The sequence below is a fragment of the Festucalex cinctus genome, chromosome 1 (assembly GCF_051991245.1).
Source record: "Festucalex cinctus isolate MCC-2025b chromosome 1, RoL_Fcin_1.0, whole genome shotgun sequence".
Lineage (NCBI taxonomy): Eukaryota > Metazoa > Chordata > Actinopteri > Syngnathiformes > Syngnathidae > Festucalex > Festucalex cinctus.
In genome coordinates, this window is record NC_135411.1 from 36099473 (window position 1) to 36120288 (window position 20816).

At 39.1% G+C, this 20816-nt stretch overlaps 1 protein-coding gene across 4 annotated transcripts in view; it reads right to left on the reverse strand.

Annotated features, from left to right (window-relative positions):
* Positions 1-915: 915 nt before the first annotated feature.
* Positions 916-20816, reverse strand: part of tbc1d16 (TBC1 domain family, member 16) — a 30924-nt gene continuing 11023 nt past the window's right edge. The window contains exons 5-13 of one of the 4 annotated variants that reach the window (XM_077532916.1): positions 19670-19846; positions 19450-19597; positions 17890-18054; positions 14953-15101; positions 13047-13181; positions 8407-8593; positions 8155-8334; positions 7084-7230; positions 916-5387 (exon numbers count right to left, since the gene is read on the reverse strand). In XM_077532916.1, coding sequence (XP_077389042.1) covers positions 5106-5387; positions 7084-7230; positions 8155-8334; positions 8407-8593; positions 13047-13181; positions 14953-15101; positions 17890-18054; positions 19450-19597; positions 19670-19846 — 1570 coding nt within the window. In that variant the 3' untranslated portion in view covers positions 916-5105. Of the gene's footprint in view, positions 5388-7083; positions 7231-8154; positions 8335-8358; positions 8594-13046; positions 13182-14952; positions 15102-17889; positions 18114-19449; positions 19598-19669; positions 19847-20816 lie in introns of those variants that run through there. The other 3 variants (XM_077532933.1, XM_077532925.1, XM_077532941.1) reach the window with 3 other exon arrangements.

Below are 20816 nucleotides of genomic sequence, written 5' to 3' on the forward strand. Positions count from 1 at the left end.
TTTAAAAATATTTTACTGTTAAATAATGATAAACATTTACTACACCCAAATAAATAAATAAATAAATAAATAAATAAATAAATAAATAAATAAATAAATAAAAATGAGCGTGTGAGCGAGAGAGCGAACAGAAGAACTAAAAATTGGTACCGTTGAGTGCCGGTATTGATTTCCAGGTACCGAGAATTGGAACAGTACTGGTTCAAATGTGAATGGTACCCATCCCGAAAGAAAACTGATAAAACGAATAGTTTATTCAAGTGCACGTACTCGCACATGCAGCATACACAAGCTTGACACAGAAGCTGCAGTTAAGCTTTAGGCCAGATGTGGCAGTCACGAGTAAAAAAGTGTCAAACTCCACAAAGCACCTTTAATGTATTAATATTTTAGTGTTTTACTCCTTGTTACACATGTATAAGAGCTAAGAATGTTAAAAGATTACAATTGCTTTCATATTTGCATTCTTTACCCAGAACGTTTATTAAAAAAAAAAAGAAAAAAAAGCCATTAACGTAATGGGGACTGTTTGACTGGAACACAAAGTTGATTTATTTACTGAATTGTTTGGTAAACCATCTTAAAGGTGAAGTTGGCTGGATTTTGCTGCTTAACTCCTATTCCACAAATATTAATCAGAATGTCATGTTTAGACTAGTGAGGTCACATATAAGATATTATCTAGAAATGCTTAAGGTTGACTTTCCCTTTAAAAAATAAAAACAACAACACTCCCTAAAATGTCCCTCTTTGATTATTAATCAGATATTGCATAATTTATGCTGCTCAATGAAGAACAGTTGCTGTTGTACAAACTTTGATTCCGTCTGTGGTCAACAAAATGTGTTATATCAAGTAACACAACAATATATTGTGATTTTTCCCCCCCATTTGATTCAATGAAAGTCAAGAGAGTACTTGAAGGCAGAACTTTATTTTATTTCATTTATTTTTTAATGAATACCCAGAAAAGGCTCATTTTCACGATGAGTGATGTAATACAACATGTAAAAATGAAATGGCAACAATGTGCATTCACTGAAGACTTGTTTGGACTCCAACCCCTTGAAATAGAGGTAGTCATTCATAGTCAGCCGGTGACACATGCACACACACTTTTTATTACCCCATCAAAGGCAGGCTAAATGATTACAAGTGGTTGAAAAGTTGCAGCATGTGAAAATTCCCCTCAGCATCTTGGATTGTTTTTGTATGATAGTTACTGACATAAAGGCAACAATCCCTGAAGGTTTGAAAAGATTAGGTAGAGAGCTTATGATTAACATGATTTCAACTTGACTTCACGTATATTGGGCCCTCATTTTAAGCAAAGACGTCCCCCAACCAGCTGCATTTATCACCTCTTTTTGATTTGTAATTGATGGTACAGTCCAAGAAATAAAAGGTCAAACTGATAGTGTCATGGTAGCCCTCTATTGGGAAGAAGTCATGCAAATATAAATGGTCCAAAAAGAGCTGTTTGATTTATTTAAAAGGGAGGGTGAGGCCCATATTTAATCTTTTTTATTATTTATTTATGTATTTTTAAACAACCTAACCGGGGAGATCGCCGCATCTTAATGTTGCACAACCTGGCGAACGCAAGCGGCCCACATCCCAATTTGACAATCTCTGCAATAAAGCTCTCCGTTTTCTTCAGCTCCATCTTCACGATGAATGCTGTAATTACAGAGTCGGAGCCAGGGGGGCTGTGGGTGGGAGGGGACGTCTACGCTCCACTTATTACCAGATGTTTTAAAAGGTCACTCAAGTTTACACACACACAATAAAGAGATTGAGCCTGTTCAGTGTGTGTGAAGCAAACAAACATTTGGACTGAATGGCAGGAACGACACCGACTGTCACTTAAGGTGAGCTTGAAGCGGAAGCAGATGGGTTGGGGGGGAGATAAATAACTTTGTTGATTTGACACAGCCAAGTTGACACCCTGCTGTGTTGGCACGGCTGAGCGCACATGACAAAACTTCAGCTTGCATTTTCTCGGTTGGCACGCAATTTTTTTGGATCTCTTTGGCTGCTGTGAAACCCATTTAGTGGCTCATTTTTGACCACATAGCACCGTTTCCACCAAGTAATAAGTAGATTTCCATCGCCATAAAAATACTTTTTTTTTTTTTTTTTTTGCTGGAATGGACAGAACATCTGCGTTGCTTTCATGAACTAGCTTGACTGCTAGTTACATTACTTGTATTACGTGTATCTTCTTACACATGTATTGGTGACATTACATAAATGCAATTTTCTTTGTGTATATATATATTGATGGTTGTGCCGTATGTGGTAAAGAGGCATTCAATCTTTCAATCTATACACAATACATCTTGTCTTTCAGATAACTGCAGTGTTTCTGAAAACCACTACAAGGCAGTGTGCAATAGGTGAGGGCTATCATAGCCAATCAATGTTCATTCTAAGATGAGTTTCAACAACAAAATCCTACTGACACACATCTTATACATGTCATGTGTTCCTCGACAATCGGCTTAAGATAAATTTCAAAGTGAAACGAAAGCTTTACACATAACACCAGGTGAAAATTGGTTGCTAGTTAGCTTTAGACTAAATTTAGCATGTGTCAAACTACAGTCAAACTGACCCATGTTTGAGAGAATGTGAAAACATGGAGGAAAATGTAGAATTTGAGACATGGTGACCCCTACCCCCTGAAAAACAATTGCAATAGTCCAGATACTTTACATTTTTGGCCATTGCAAAGGGTGAATAAGAAGTCATGTGCTTATTGGGATATCGTATTTTGGATTTGCTTATTGTGTGATATGGCCATTCTATTTTCTTCATGGTACTTTTTGGCAGAATTGTGATATTTATTCTGAACTCTTATTGCGAAAAATATAAATGAGTATTGATTACAAAAATGTAGTTAAAAACTTTTTGAATTTTCAGTGACTAAGGATGTGTTTGTGTTTCTTGAATGCCATTCAGTTGTATGTTCAATAAATCAATCAAATTCAGTTAGTCAGAATGCACCCAAAAGAGATTCTACAACTGGGGACACGGTGTGCCCGATGTCAGGCAGTTCAGCTGCTGACTGGTTTAGAACATGGGCGGCCTTCAGAAATTAATGAGGGGATCACACTTTGCCTCTCCGAACAGACACACACACAGTGCATGCGCGTCAGGGAGAATTTCCGAACGCATATACAGACTTACAGAGACGACTAAAATGTGACTAAGACTAACAAAGACCCTAAAATGGCTACCAAAAACAGCACTATAAAGCATTCAAATTGATCATTCATTCCTCATGTCAATCAAGCAGTGTAGTCAAATGCCCATTCCTAATAATGTTTATGGTTACAAAGTGAACCAAACTGTACCTACCACTTAGTGGAAACGTAGCTTGTGGCATCAACATGTGACAAAACAGGTGACTTGAACGCACCTCCAGGTCAGTTCCATCTGCCTGGAACATCGTGACAGAACAAGGATATTCAACAAACATGTAAACTCTTTCATCTGCTTTTTGGGTTTGTCCATCAAAGATAGTCAGGCATATAGTTGTGTGCTCTACATGCAACGATATATAATATTGCTAAATAGGTGTACCTGCAGACAAAATGGTGAACATGTGGCGTGCACGTCTGCCTCACCCTTCTTCAAATCTCTGCTCCGGCACTCCCTGTGTGGAGTTTGGATACCACCCATCCAATCCATCCATCCATTTTCTGTATCACTCAACCTCATTAGGTTCAAGGGTGAGCTGGGGCCTATCTCAGCTCAATTTATAGGCAAGAGGCTTGGTACACCAGGGACTGGTTGCCAGTCAATCGCAGTGCACAACTGGACAAACAACCATTGACACGAGGGAAGTGTGCAATTTCTGTTGGCAAAATTCACACAAGATATGCAATAGTAATTGTGGGAGAGGAGATCTCTCAGTATCTCCTTTATTGTCGCTCACTTCCTTCTCTCTGTGGAAACCCCCTTCTTCCTTGACAATCACGATATGTTTTAATGGTTTAATGAAAGTGATACAACATCCAACACAGGTCAGTTTTCCATCACAGCATGAAAGTAAATGTGCAGTCAGTAAAAGCAATCTGTATTTTTTTATTTTTAGGTATTTATGTTTTTTTTTTTTTTTTGCAATTGCCCATTCTAGTCAGGTTCAGCCACACTGAAGCGTGCCGGCCTAAGTTTCTTAAGACTTTTTAGATTTTATTTAATTTTTTTTTTCAGTATTATAATAGCACAAGTCCTTTTCAACTTGCAGTCAAAATCTCAACAAATTTGCCAATGTGCTTACTAAATGTTTTTATTAAAACCTGTGAAAATTCATGAAGGTCATAATAATAATTTGCAAATCCTGAAATCATGGCAACTGAACTCTGTTTTATTTTTCGTCTTAAAACACACAAAACCATTTTTTTTTTTTAGTATTATTATTATTTATTTATTTTTACAATTATACTAGCAGGCTATCACTAACTTTGTAAATTACTGCTTCGATTCAATATTTAGTGTGAATATGAATTTTTAATACATTCAAACTTTTGTCCAATGAGGCTCCATCTCACAATGAGGACAAGTGTTATAGAAATAGATGGATGGATGGATGTGTAGCTACAAGGAGAAAATGAAATCGACCTAGAGAGCGCAGGAGGGGTTCATGTTCAAAAATATTTCTCTTCTAATAAAGATATGCACATATAGCTGAAGACAAATGCATCTTTGTGAGTGCGGGAGCCCATTTAAAAGTTCACTTGCTCTGAATGAATTCCCAGTGTACAGTTTTGACCCACGCCAGCCAAAGTCTGCGGGAATCCGTGGCGGTTCGCCTCCGACCCTGCCGCAACCCCACGCGACCCACAAAAAGCCCATGGAAGAGTGCCAATTAGCCAGAGGCGCGCCGCAACATGAGGTCACGACGGGCTGCCAGAATGGCTGCTGATTGTCTGCTGCGCTTCACAAGGGGAAAGAAATGCTTCTCTGACCTCGGGTTTCGCGTAACGCCGCACCACATGAAAGGCTCGGGTGACAAACGTCCTCAGCGAGACAGTGACTGCGTGGCGGAAAATATTCCAGGAATCCCGGCCCCCGAGGATGCAAATCTTGGCTCCTCCTCAGGACTGTTTCCTGAAGGTGAAAACATCCCGGGACTTGGCGCTTCTCGAGGGGTCGGGGGTGCGGCTTGGCGAGGGCGTGCCAGACGGGGCAGGCGAGGAGGGCAGCGGTGTGGACGTACCCCCGTAAGGGCAGCTCTGTGAGTCCGGATGCTCGCCGGAACACTCCACGGCGGGGATGTAGCGGCTATCCCACATGCCTGGCCCGCACAGTTTACACAGGTCATGGAGGCTGCAAGGGATTCTGGGTAGGAGGCGGAACTGGTAGAGGAGGCTGCGCGCCTGGAGGGACGAGGGGAAGGGCAACATGACAAGATCAACCCAGTGAGCTTTGAAGCTGTGGATGCAAAACAGCTTGTTGCGCATTTTCATAGCACAACGTTTTTAATATAATCAATGACCTTGAGGGGAAAAAAAACCTTCAAGGTCATTGTGCTTGTCGGCTATGGAAAAAAAAAAAAAAAGTCATGCAAATGCAAGATAAACAAAAGCGAACACCGGCCGCATGCTAACGCGATGGCTGCCGCATCCATAAACATGAGGATGCAAGGAGGCGGCACACGCTCATCATAAATCCTCGCCGCCCGCTGCACCACAACAAGGCCAGTAAACACTTCACAGCCTGTGTGGGCAGCTTGGGAAGTGCTGCAAAAAGCACCAGAATGCAACACTCCCTTCATTTAAAACAGCAACATGGAACAATTTAACCTTAAATGGGCGGCTTTAAAATCATCCAGATGGCAAACTGGTTTTGAATTAGACGGACAGTGCTTTGGATATTGCCATGGCAACCCCAGATCACTTGTTAGTAGTTTATGAGCCACGAAATGTTTTGAAAGTCTTCAGTTTTTTTGTAGTAGATGATAAACAAGTCGCCATCTACTAATCGATGATGTCATTGACTTTTTTTTTTTCCCAGGTGTGGACTTGGTCAGTCAGGATAGAATGCTGAGCAATAATGTATTGTTGCAAGTTCTACAAGTTTTGATTGTCTATGAGTGCATGAAGGTATCTGTGATCATTTTTCATTTTATGCAAATAAATAGGCTACTCTAAATGACAATATTTATATTTTGAATTAAGGGGATATGTTGTCATAGTTATTAGAATGAAAAAAAATCACCTAAATCATTTTACTTAAACATGTCATACTATATAACCAACATACCTAAAATATCTAATGTGAGAAACGGATCATTTTGCAGTGGTCTCATGAGTTTTTCCAGAGCTATTTATACAATATGTCATGTTAGCATGCTACTAGAGCTGGGCGATTGATCTATTTTATTGATTAATTTGAGTTCATTTGTCACCTATGGTTGCATACATCATCATTTGTGACCCTAAAGCTGCAAACAGAGTGGTGTTCGTTTACAAAAAAAAAGCAGTCATTGTTGCCTAATTCTATTTATGATTATATATAGTGACCAACTCCTCCAACCAGCGACTTTAATAACATACAGACATGCTTGAGCAAAATCATTTTAACATTGCTCCGTGTGTCAAGAAAGGAGCTAGTGGAAATTGACAAACACTGCCATTTTTCCTACGTTGCCTTGTTAAAATTAAATTCAACCGTTTTGTTATATACTATTTTTTTTTTTTAACCACGATTAATTAATATTATTATTAATAGATCAATTTTGAGCACCTAAATATGATTCATTCTCCTCTAATGGAATACTATGTGTAGGGTGACCATATTTTCAAATCTAAAAAAAGTGGAGACTTGGCCCAACCTCAAGACCGTGGTACCAAGTCCACCTCCTATTAGTCAACTGGACATTTTCATGAATTTATAAAGTGATCTGTCCTCCCAAAAGAGGACGTTTGGTTACCCTAATTATGTGACACTTTTAGGGGTCTTCTGGGAGCCAAATAGTTCATTTTGCTTTAATGAATCCTACATTCATGCAACACAACGAGCAAGCAGTCCCCAAGAGGAAGCTGCTAAACGAGAGGCAGTGTGTTTCGTCACCTTGCGTAGCACTAGCTCTCCGTTCATGTGCATAGACAGGTTGCTGAAATGCAGCAGCATTTGGTCGGTGGCCAGCTGTTGATCCGTCACATCCTCACCATAAAGGACGATGATGGCCACGCACAAGAACAGGTGGAAGTAATCCGTCTGGAAAAGGGAGATTTGGGGTCTTCATTTTCAGCTTGCAGGTTCTCAGAGGCCCAAATAAATCAATTCTATTGTGGCTAAATATTGAATTATGTGATCAGAAACATCTTTATTCGGAAGGGGAAAAAAATACTATAAAAGGATGCTTTAATGGCCATACTATTTATTTAGAATAGTTGAGCCCTGCAGTTGACAAAATGCATGAGGATATTGAATTGCTTTATATGATGTCAAACTTTAGACAATTTTCTTATTAATATTATTAATGGAAAAAATATCACAAAAAAGAGTCCCCTAAAGCCACAGATATAATTATTATGAGACCTAAATTAATTTTCCCCCCACTTGTATTAAAATGTATTTGTTATATTAGTAAAAAAAAAAATATTTTTTATAATTAAATAATATTTAATTACATTTTTTAATCATTTTGTGATTAGTAATTTAATTTATTTTATTAACAATTGCCATTAGTGAAATAATTGTAATAATTATAATAAATAATGTAGCATATGTCTTGTTTTGTTTTTAAGTTAAAATTGTGCAGAATAATTAAAACAAATAATTATTTTATAAACAGTTTGAAACACTTAAGTTAAATGAAAAACATTGTTGCAAATATTTTTCTTTGACTTTTGAGTAGATTTTCATTCATTTCAATTGTAATGAACAATTTAAATAAAAACATTTTTATGTATTATAAATAGACATTCATTTACATCAATGTGTAATAATATCATTATGATTACACTTAAACATCAAGATGTATAAAAATGACATTTTAAGGAATATTATACTGTAGTCCGTAGTAATGCTTTGAAGTAGACAGCTTGTGCTCCCTCAAACGAATCATGGTGAAACATGATGGTTCTAAACTCATGCCTGTGTATGTATGTGTTTTACTCTCGAGACTTTGATTGTGACCTGATAGTGAGCCCAGCAGGCCTCCCACATGCGCAGAGCGTCCGTGTCTGGGAACTCGCGCTTGAAGCAGAGGAGGATCCAGCGGTGGCAGAAGAGCAGCTGGAGGCCGTCCTCGCCCAGCGCCGTCAGGTGCTGGTGGAAGTCAGGCAGCATGAGGCGCAGCAGCTCCCGCAGGTACATCTACACACACGCACACCTTCTTACAGCTAGTTCCTGTATTAGGCACACCTTGACAATCCAATGAGACACTACCAGCTGCCTCTCCATGTCCTCATCACGTGGTGAGCTGATGAAGATGGTGTTTTCCATGAGGCCCACGAAGCACCAGAAGGTGTCGCTTTCGTCTTGGACCTCGGTCAGGAGCGGGGCCACCAGGTCCGACATGCCCTGGCAGTAGCCCATGTTGGGGTTAAACACAGCGTAGTTGAGCAGGATACGTCTAAGGGAATGGAATAAATATTCATTGTTTAGATGCTTCTTCTACTGCATTTGATTTCTTCCATATTTAATAACACATTCACACAGTTATTGCATCTATCTTGTACCTTCCCTTCAGTGTGCAGTATTCGAGGCAGACACATGGTACAAGCTTGACACAGAGGCTGCAGTTACACTTTAGGCCAGAGGTGGCACTTGCAAGTAAAGTGACAAGTTTCACAATGCACCTTTAAAAGGCAAGGTATTGTATTGTATTTCGCCAATGACGAATGTGGCAACACTACATTTTGCTGTTTGTGGTGTTGTGGTTTTGCAATTTTATTGTTCTGGGGGCAAAGGAGTATTTCCTTCTATTTGTCCTGTATAAATTATTGTCTTCTACATATTATATTAAATATTTATTTAGTTTTGTCATGTCTAACATCAGCAGATCGTGTGACACTTCAGCTCTATTTTCACAGACATATCACCAGTGTTGGGGGTAACGAGTTACTCAGTATATTTTTGTAATATTATTACATCCATCCATCCATCCATTTTCTTGACCGCTTATTCCTCACAAGGGTCGCGGGGGCTGCTGGCGCCTATCTCAGCTGGCTCTGGGCAGTAGGCGGGGGACACCCTGGACTGGTTGCCAACCAATCGCAGGGCACACAGAGACGAACAACCATCCACACTCACACGCACACCTAGGGACAATTCGGAGCACCCAATTAACCTGCCATGCATGTCTTTGGAATGTGGGAGGAGACCGGAGTACCCGGAGAAGACCCACGCGGGCACGGGGAGAACATGCAAACTCCACCCAGGAAGGTCGGAGCCTGGACTCGAACCGGAGACCTCAGAACTGGGAAGCGGACGTGCTAACCACTCGACTACCGTGCCGCCCAATATTATTACAGTAACACGTTATAATTTCGTGGCCACAAGAAGAAAAAAAAAACAATCATCATTTATAAGTGAAAAAGCCACCAAATACAATACAGTGCCGTATTTATAACATGAGCTACTAATTAGAGCAATTATCCTGAGCAAAATTGCTTAATAACATTGAAACCACGCATTACACGGAAGGAACCCTTTCTTATGACAGCATTGCTTTCTTTTGATACGATAGTCAGCTCCGTACATGGCTGAGAAATCATTCTTTGTGAGACCAATCACAGTCATGATTTCAGGAAATAAAACGGAAAACAATAAAATACAATCAGGAACAAACAAAGTAAAACAAAAACTGTGTTTAGAACTGTAGAGAAGTAAGCATCGTGTTTTTAGATATGATTTAAATGAATGTGCCATCACTTGCAGTATGAAGACTGATGATCATTGTGATTAGCTGTTTGCGAGCAAAATGCTAATCTGATTGTCCCTGAGCGGAAGAGCTCCAGTGGACGATGACATCACGCTAACAAAACTCCAATGGACAAACTCCCGTTAAAACTGCTGAGCGTGCTGCCCAATTTAAAAAAAAAAATATTTCTTCAATATATTCTTTAACGTACAAATTACCGTAAGCACAAAGGACGGCATCTTTACGGAAGTACATATGGTTGGCGCCGGGAATCACCTTACCACATGGATTTACTTGTATATGTAAGCCCGTGCCTCATCATCTACGGAGAGTTGGAGACGTCTACTACTTATGTGCATAATAAATGAAGCTCCTGCGGGTCTGAATTTCTACAATTGCCACAAATGCCAACTTAATACTTCATGTTACCATACTTGGTAACACTTTATAATAACTATCCGTTATAAGTAGTTCATAGATCATTAGTTGATTGTTAATTAATGAGTTGTTAATGACTTATTAAATGTTTGTTAACTGTTTGTTAAGGATTTATACTTATGACTATAAACAGTTAATATGTCATTATTAAACTGTTAGTTATTGAGTTATAAATGACTTGTTAACTGTATATTAATCATTTGTAACTATATATTATAAATTAGTAAGACTAAGTTAACAAACTATTAGTAAATTACTTAATAATGACTTGTTAAGTATCAGTTAATAGTTTACATCTGTTATTAGGACGTTATTCTAAAGTGGTAGCTATTCCTCATTTATTAACTGTTATTAAATGAGGAACAGTTGCAACTTTACGATAATATCCCAATAGTATAAATTAGCTACTTACTAATATTTAACTTATATATTAGCTAATTCTTTACATAGTAGATGTTAACCATCTACTAATAACTATGAAACTTTGTCAAACAACAAACAGGTGGAACAAGTTGAAAGTACAGAATTTGAAGGTGAAATTTAAAAAATAAAATTACTATGCCTTACCATGCCTAACTATCAATTTTCCGTACCATTGAACTTTTTCCACTCATGTGCTCCTCTACAAAGTTTCACTGGTATAGTATTAGTAGATGGTTAACAAACTATTAACAACTGCTGTAAAGAAGTGAGTTAATCTACTACTTAAATATTAGTTATTACTCTATTTATGTTATTGGGACGTTATTCTAAAGTTGCAACTACTCCACATTTACTAACACGTAATAAATGAGGAATAGTGGCAACTTTATAATAACGTCCCAATAACCTATACAAACTATGAAGTAATACTTATAAAGTCATTAGTAAGTAATTTTCTAATAGCTTGTTAACGATGTATTACTAATTTATAAAATATAGTTATGAATAATTACTATACAGTTAACAAGTCATTTAGAGCTCAATAACTAACAGTTTAAAAATAATTTTTTTACTATTTATAGACATCATTTTAAAACCTTAACAAACAGTTAACAAACATTTAATAAGTCATTAATAACTCATTAATTAACAGTTTACTAATGGTCTATTAACTAGTTATAACGGGTAGTTATTATAAAGTGTTACCCAAAGTATTTATCAATTATATTTCATCTATCATTTCACTATTATTTGTTAGACTAATGATCAAGTTTACTTTAATACATAACAAAATTACATTATGTTACTGTTACTGTAATTGATAAGAGGAACACACATTGGCATTTGGCAATATAAACTCATCTTTCCCTTGTGTGTAAATGAATTCGAGTATGTTAATAATTTTATTTATGATGTACACAGTTTAGAATTATTTATTTCAATTCAATTCAGTTCAAATATTTATAGTTGAAAAATACATCTTGACGCTAATACACAAATACATCACGCTATATCGTTAAAGGTTCTCATTTCAAGTTAACTTTAGCAGCTAGGTTCCAAATTTTGCATTTTTTTTTTTTGAAATCTCAAAATCATTATTAAATAAATGAATCCCCGATTTTTTAAAAAAAAGTAACTTAAAAGCAAACGTAAACTTGAGAAACTCAGTACTCTACACAGATAGTAATATTGTAAAGAAACGTATTACTTTCAAATGCAAGTAACAAGTAATATGAAATATATTACATTTTGGAAGTAATTTGCACAACACTGCATACCACAAATTTGTATCAAAATCGACAAAGCCCAGCTTCACTCTGCAAATGCCTTCCTGTTCCCTTTCCATTACATGTCTGTCAGGCGTCTTCATAGGGTGAGTTTGCAGTTTCTCTTTAAAAGTGTACGACAGTTGTAGCAGGTGTTGTGTGGCCAAGAACACAAGCATATACATTATTTCCTATGATATATTTGTCTTTAGAACAACTTTGAAGTTAATGATAGGCAGGGAAGTGACCATGTTCCACTTTGAAGATTCTGCATGAATCGTGTATGAAGTGGAATGTATACTATGAAGCAGCAGCGTGACGTAAATGTGACAGTGTCTTAAATGTCCAGGACACATTGCTAAGAAACACCGTCCCATCCAGACGTACTGAACGTTCCAACATGTGGTTCAGTGAAAAAAAATAAAAATAAAAGAAAAAAAAGAAGACACACACGCAACAAGCCCTACTTTAAGTGGTTGCCATGCCAACCCCTATGGTAACTAGGGAGCTATTTAATGATCTTTCTTGTGTGCATGCGTGCGCGCATGTGTGTTATTTTTATGGATAGTACTTTAAAGTGTCTCTGGTAGCACTCATGCATAATTAAGTTGTCTCAAAAACAGAGAAGGAAAGCCTTGAGGACATTTCTGTTCAAGTCACAATATGAAAGAGTATCAAGAAAGGGAAACACAAACCAGCCTCAGAGAGGACTGAGGGGTGCAGCCTCTGCAGTGGTTTGGATGATTAAAGATGATAAGCTTGGCAGGCAGCTAGTTTTTTGGGGGTTTTTTTTGTATTCAAATGATGCAGTTGGAGATTAGATTTCTGCACCACAGATGACTAAGATCACTGCAAATATATGAAACATAAGAAGGATCGATCTCCTATATTTAAATCTTCTTGCTCCCTGTTCGGAAATCCATTAGCTTTGCGCACATGCATACTAGAGTGCTTTGCTTAGTGAAAGCCAATAAAGCATGAAACTCATTTGTGGCTCCCAAGGGACTGAGGGGGAAAGCACGGCGAGAAGGCCTCACCTCATGATCTCTACGTTGGGGTTGTTCTCACCCCTGAAGAACTGGTTGCTGCGGTCTGTCCTCACCACATCCTTGTCCACCGTGAATTGGACCTTCCTCCAGAAGTCACTGTGCTCCTCGGGGCTCATGGATAACCTGGCAGGGGAACAACACACAAAGTTAATTAAAGTCCCTGTAAAGTGAATTGGGAAATTGATACATAATTCCTGAAAAGTTGCAAAGACTGAAAACAATACTACTCAAATGTGCAGATAGCCTATTGGCATGTCCACTGAAGAGTGCCTCGTTGCCGTTATGACTGCACACACATCATGCAGATAAGGTGGATGCGCAAGGGGGAAAAAAAAAAGTGTGTCAAATTTACAAGGCATTTATTTTCACTTTACAGGGACTTTAAAGGCTAATGAAGATATTCAACTGTTGAGTGGACGAGCTATAAAACCCCTATAACATCCCCCTAGCACAACTATTTGCGATGTACTGTAGTTTATGTTATGCACTAAGTGTAGTCAAGTCCTGACAAGCAAAAGGGATTTAATTAACACTGTTTGTTTTGCACATGGCCCCGCCAGGAATAATGAGCAGGCACCTGATGCAATGCCACGCAACTCTTCATTTGTGGTCCGTTTGTGTCGCCGGGTGCCTCCCTGCGACACCTTCCTCTCTCTTGCATGCTTCCACAGTTTTATTGCTAAGCAGCAATGATTCAGCTAAATGTAGCCTTGTTTACATGGAGACTCAGCAAGCTACTGTTAGTATTTTGACCAAAATTTGCTTGAAGAATATATCTCAAAGAATCTTTTGCTTTTTACTTTTTTTGTATTGACACCATTTACAAATCTTATTTAATCTGTATATTTTCTGTGAGTGTATTTTACACTTTCTTCCTTTCGTGTGCATCTGTTTTTGACGGCATTCAATGGAACAGAAACAATCTAATTCCATCCATGGATTAATTACATCAAAACTATCTCTATGTATGAAGTGTATCAGGAGGTATCTAATACTGTGGCCAGCCAGTGAAATACACAGAGCATGAAAATCCAATAATTTGGTTTCAAAGATATCAAAGAATGATATAAAGCAGGTAATTACCCCAAATGTAAGGAATTTAAAACATCGCTGACATAGTTTAGCTAATTAGATTTCATGTAATTTTCTCCACTGGATGAGAACAAGCCACGTTCATCACCTTCTCATGATTGACTGCTTCACTTGGCTTGAAGTCAGTTTTTTGGGTGAGGGGGCTCAAACAGCTGTTACGTTTCCGCGCACGGCCGCTCAACTTTCACTGGCGAGAAGGGTGAAGCTGAGGAGCCGTGAGAGAGGCGAAGAGGCATGAATCCTTCCCACTAGTTAATGACCGATGAGAGGCCCTGTGGGCTGATCTTGACGAACAGCCCTTTAAAAGGAATCCCCATACGAGTCAGAACAAAAGGGCTTTAATTGCGTTGATGGGACAACTCTACATGTTAATAGGCCACGCAGATCAAACCTGTCCAATTATCAGCCCCTTTACGGTTACGTGGAATATATGTGCACACTCAGGGTGGAGTAGGGGTGCTCCTGTGTGTGTGGGTCTGCGTGTGTGTTCATGCATACCACAGCTGTTTTTTTAACTCTTACTGACAGGAGAATATGATCTGATAAGCGCTGACATGTTTTTTCTCCAGAGACCTTTTATTTCGCACCCGCCGACTCCTGTTAACACTTCCCTCATTGTTCCTATTGATTGCTCAGTGCCTGTGATGAGAAGCCACAGCACACTCACATATGGTTTCATGTTTGACTGAGTGAGCATTTGGCAGACAATAACACGCCCATGTGACAGTTCAGCCGCCGCGCAAAGTGCAGCGACTACCCATAACAAATCTCCTCCCCGATTTGATGAAAAACCACATTTTACCTCCTCTGCTGGACGTCGTGGTAGTGCGTCCGCTTCTGGAGCCTCCACGCCTCCCTCTCCTGCGAGCTCGAGTCATAACTGTAGTAGTGCAACAGGAAGGGCCACACCTCGCCACGGATGGATGGGTCGATACCCCCGAAGAAAATGGCCTGGTACAATGCAAACACACAAAGAGCCTGTTGTGAAATTGAGAGGGGGTCTTGTGTAATGTACCGGAGCGTAACAGAGACATCAAGGCCTTGTGATCTGCACTTACACATCTCAGAATCAGAAAAAAAAATGACATCTACACATTCTAACTCTAATTTCTTTAAAAATCTTTCATTCTTCCATTGTCAGCGTACGCCTTGGGATCCTGGAGGTTCAAGTAAGTTATTTTAAACTAAAAAAAGTTAACCATTCCGTGTGTTGATACACTGCGTCAAGGCAGCAGTGTAGGCTACACTCCAATACGTTTGAATAAGAACATTGAATATGGCTTTGTAAACACATGATCACGATAAAGTGTGCACTTCATTTACCATTTTGATGAAATTGGATTTTTCATTTGTAGACTATGATAGGGCTCTCGGAAAAAGTACATTGTGTAGCCCAGGGGTGTCAAACTCAGGTTAGCTGAGGGGCCGCATGGAGGAAAATATATTACCAAGTGGGCCACATCGGTAAAATAATGATATATAAGTTAAACACGATTGCCGTCATTTATACGCAGATTTTCGTGGACCAGCCCTAAATTACGGAGCTCAACTGTAATCATATTGTTCCGAAAAATAACACAAATGCAAATAGAATGCAGCAACACTTTGCCGGTATACATTCTGGACGTGTTATATCCACCTGTTTTGCATATATATTGTTCCCAAAATGCATTGTGTGGCGCAGTTAATAAGGTTAAAAGGAAACTAATCCTTACTAGGAATTGAATTTTTTTCATATTGAACACATTTGTCGGTCTATGATTTAAAAAAATATTATTATAATAATAATAATAAATTATTATTATTATTATTATTATTATTATTATTATTGTTATTTTTAATAAAACATAAATAAGTTGTGTGTAAAATGACATCCAGGACGATACTCCGTACAAGTTGCATTGTTCATCTGAGGACTGCTTGTGAAATTACAAATGTATATGTTTTGATTGTGGCCAGCTGATTAATTAGTCCGACATTATATTTTTACTTTACAAAATCATCTCGCGGGCCGGATGAAACCCCTTTGCGGGCCTTATCCGGCCCACGGGCCGTACATTTGACAACCCTGGTGTAGCCCATTCGAGTTGATTCCGTCATTCTGTGGCTAATGTCAATACGAGTCGCGAATGCGAACCTTCAGTGTGAGTCAGAGCGCTTGTCATAAATGAAAATGTAGCAGAATTATAAACTGAGGTCTTAGAATAAGTGGCCAACCACTTGAAAACATACCAAAAAGTGTCTTAAAATGATTTTACTACATTTTATAGGGTAATTTTTTATCATGTATAGTCTCTAATATCACAATCACATTGAGCATTATGCATGTGTCCTTGAAATTGGTGTTCACCCTGTCACAATGGGGTAACTTAACCCACTGTGAAACCCTCTGGCGTTTGCAGTCAGCATTTTGTCTTCATCTTTATTCGATGGAGTCCAAATTAGTCAAATTGCAGAGGAAATATTTACGTTTGTTTCATGATTTTCTATACGCATCTAAGTGGATGTTGTCAAGATCAACTTGTCCACTCTGTCATTGTGAAATATCAATTGATCTAAAAAAAAAAAAAAAAAAACATTCAGATATTTTAAATGTATTTGTTAAACAATGCACAGTCAGTTTGCTAGGTGAATTGTGTTAAGTTCCACCATGGGCTCATTCAATGCCAACATAAGCCAAAAATGTATTTATTGAATCATTTACATGTACAGCAGTTAATGTTAACATGTCAATGGCCAGCATCAAAACTGTTCTACACTTCTATAAATACTATGCCCAATTTAATCATTAGCATTTTGAGTTTAATTCAATCCATGTTTAAGACAGCAAATAATAATAATGCTACTTCAAACATTGTTGGTATTATTCATAAAGGCTTCTTAATGGTGACAGTTGAGGGTGTACCTTGCCTCTTTCCTCAGTCAGCTGGGTTAGGCTCCAGCTCAACAGCGACCCTAGTGGGGATAAGCAATATAGCTAATGGATGAATGGAAAAATAATCATCTTAAGGTTTCACTGTATCTGACTGCCTCACAGTGTCAATGTATCAAACATGAGCATTATATTATAAAAGCAAACTTTTAAAATTCACCTCTTGCACTGGATCTTATTAGATTTGTACCTAACATGTAAGAAACAATTTACAAAGCATTCTTGTTGTGAAAACTGCACCTATATCCCAAACAAAAAAACGTAAGTGTTCTGTCGTTTGTAGAGAGAGAGGGAAAACAAAGTCATCACGTAACCAAGGCTGAGTCATTGCAGTAAAAGCTAAACGTTCAAGTGAGTCAATCCCAGAGGTCTCAAATGACGCACAGTGTGTCATTGGCCATGAGACACGAACAAATGATTTTTATGTGCTGCCTAAAAGTCAAGAGTTACTGTCAAAGCCATAGTGTGAATTTGACGATTTGACTGCCATGTCTTGTATAAAAATTCCTGAAATAATCCAATTTAAAGTAATTATATCAGCTATCATGCGGGGGCCTGTGAGAGGATTATTGCCTTGGTAACATCTGTCACATTTGGAGATTTTACAGTCACATTGAGAAGGTTACGAGCAGGACAGGCTTTATGGTAGGGCTACTTTGTGACTGACAAGCTGCTAACATGGATGATGGCAGCCTTCCATCACAGCTCAAGGTCAAGACCAGCTTTTATGAAATGAGATTCCATAAACCCCCTTCACCTCAAATATACGTGCGGCGCGCGCACACACACACACACATGCAGGCCTACCTTGCGCAGCTTATACTCCTCCTCCACCTGGCCGTCTTGATTGAGGTGTCGTAACCAAGTGGTGACATCCAGCTTCCGGTAGAGCTTCTCCTCGGGGTGGCTCTCGGCCGACGGCAGCGTGGACCTCTGGATGGAAAATTGCATGCAGGACTTCTCATCCGACACCTGTCGTATAGACATACGAGTAGGGGGTGATGGGAAAAGGACTGAACAGGCAAACAAAGCTTCGGGAATGAAAAGGAGAAAAGATGACAAAATGGAATAGATTGAATTAAAGTGGAATTTCTGTGGAAAATTTCAGCTTCCCACTGATAAAATTTAGTGGTGGATTATGGAGCTATCTCACAATTTAAAAGGAGCATATGCTGCACATAAATTTAGTAAGATGTAAACATTTTTATCAACATAATGTTAAATTTGCCGCTTATAGAAGAAATGTTTTCATTGGTTCGGGGATACCAAATACTGAAACTCCAACACTAAAGGGCAAAAGCTGTTTGTCCTAATTCATATAAGGCTCACTGCAGACCGAACGCAAAATCCCAACGCAGACAACTGCAACTCACTACAACCTACTTATATGGAAACAATGTTTGAGGCGCCATATATCATTTTATTGAACCACAAACAACACGGTCCAATTGTCAAGGAAAAAGCGGATTTCCTTGGTCACTGTAGCTATATCTTATGATAATAATACAAAGAGAGGAAATGGGCGAGAAGAAAGGAGAGAGTGTGTACATTTCAGAGGCAGTTATGTGCAGCAGTCATTATCCCATTCACTGATTATGTGAGCATTTCCTTACGGCTCTCCACGCTTCTTTTTAGCCAAAGTCAAATACATGTATATACTTCAGGGATGGACAACTGGCAGCATGACAGGATTTAGTTTTTTTTAAACCAATTTCCCCCAATGCATTCCAATGGGCGTCAGTTATACACAGATTTTTACTATTTGAGTGTCAGCACTTACGTGCACATTTAAGATGGAATTTTTGTCACAAATCTGATTAGGAAGTGCGTCGTCCCTAGCAGCACCCCAGTAGCGCTGATAAAACACTGTGACCGCCTCCATCATTTAAGTTTCCCATCCCTGATATACTTCTGTATAATGTATTGTCGGTACGGATGGCGCCAAGGCGGCTGAATCTCGCTTAGTACCTGGAAAATGGACATTTTTGTTGACAAAGATTATGTGACGTAACATGGTATTTTTAACAGGCTGTTACATCTGCAATGTTGTGACACAGTAAAACTAGTTGCAGATGGTTGCCAACTGATAAAAATTTGTTGCAGCGCCATGTAAAGTTTGACGATTATTTTTCCAAGTATCTTCCACAAAAAACGGTTGGCGAGGGCCTGTTTGTTCATCACTGCTTGACTTTTAAGTTACATTTATTTCCCATGAATCCCTTGGAAAAATGACAGGCAACACCTGTTGAAATTCTTGAGGCTGAGGTCTTATAGTCATATTCACGTCCATATGGTTGTTTTCATCTTTATTTCTCTTTTCCATTACACATTTTGTTTTTGTTTGGTGAACTTTGTAGACTTTCCCACCTGGTCTTTAAGTTGTGTCTCCCTGCAGCACTTCCACTGCTGGAAAACCTCCGCCAGCTTATCCAGGCCGGCGTGGTGAAAGTGGAGGATCTTGTACTGGCTCTCGCGGCTGGCTATCACCAGCTGGCCGCTGGTGCACGCTTCGTCACTGCAATGGCGTAATGAAGAAATTCTAGCCCCATGTAAAAAATTGCTATTTACCTCACCTTCCCCAGCAGACCTGAAGAACAGACGCAGTGACCTCATGTGACCCAGGTCCACACGGAACACACCGCACAGCTGCTCCAGCGCCAGCACCTTCTGTTGCTCCTCCCACCGAGCGCCCTGTGAATGGCCGTTGCTCTCCAGGCTGGAAGCGGAACTCACCGAGTGATGCATGATCTCCTCGGACAGCTCCCTGGGAAAACAAAAAGGGAAACTTTTGTCTCATTAATTCCATATTTACACTTTTTTAAAGTGTCTACATAAACAGACAAATACATGAGCAAGAGAGGGCATCAATGACAAGAGGTCACATTACTTTCATCCACAAAGTGTAAAGACAAATCAAACTGTCTTTTATTCAACTTCCATTCCCCTGTGGCAACCTTGTGGTTCCCAGCTTTGAAACATGAGCACCAAGTTCTGTTGCGGACAGGGACACACATACGGAGAGACACACAAACACACTAAAGAGGTGGGATGTCAATTGTCAAGTGTAGCACAAGGATAGAAAGACCAGAACACACACATTTGTATAAAATGCTACATGAAAAACGGGCATAAATAGCTGAGTTGTTGAATTCTAAGACTTAGCAGCTGGTTTGATCCTCTCTTTCCAACACACATACACACACACGCTAATGAAGCATAGCTAATGACCATGATGCTCTCTCATTCACATCTCCTGACATGCGAGTGGTGAGAACAAGAGCAAAGCTCTGAATTGGGTCCAAGCCGCTGATATTCAAAACATGAGTCACACTTCATTCAAAACATTCTCCAAATTCATAGTTGTTCTTATTGTGATATTTTCTTATGTAACAAATTCACCGCAAGGTTTGTAAGAATGTGCACAAACCAAAAACATGCTTCAAGCAAATGACACTTGAGCGACCTCTCTTGAACTTTGTAAATACGAGGACGATTTATGGGAGCAAGCAACGTCACTCTGACATCCTAAATCCATTCTTGTCTTGTTAAACGTTTCCCCCCCATGAGCATATGGAAACAGACGCACACTTTCCCCCGCTCTGGTCTCATGTGTCGCACCACTAAGCAAACAAGAGTGGAACTTCCAAAGTCATGCATGTCTGAAGTGATGCTAGTTTACCTCAATTTTGCCCCACATGCCCCAATTGATTCAATAATAAAGTGAATCAATTCCT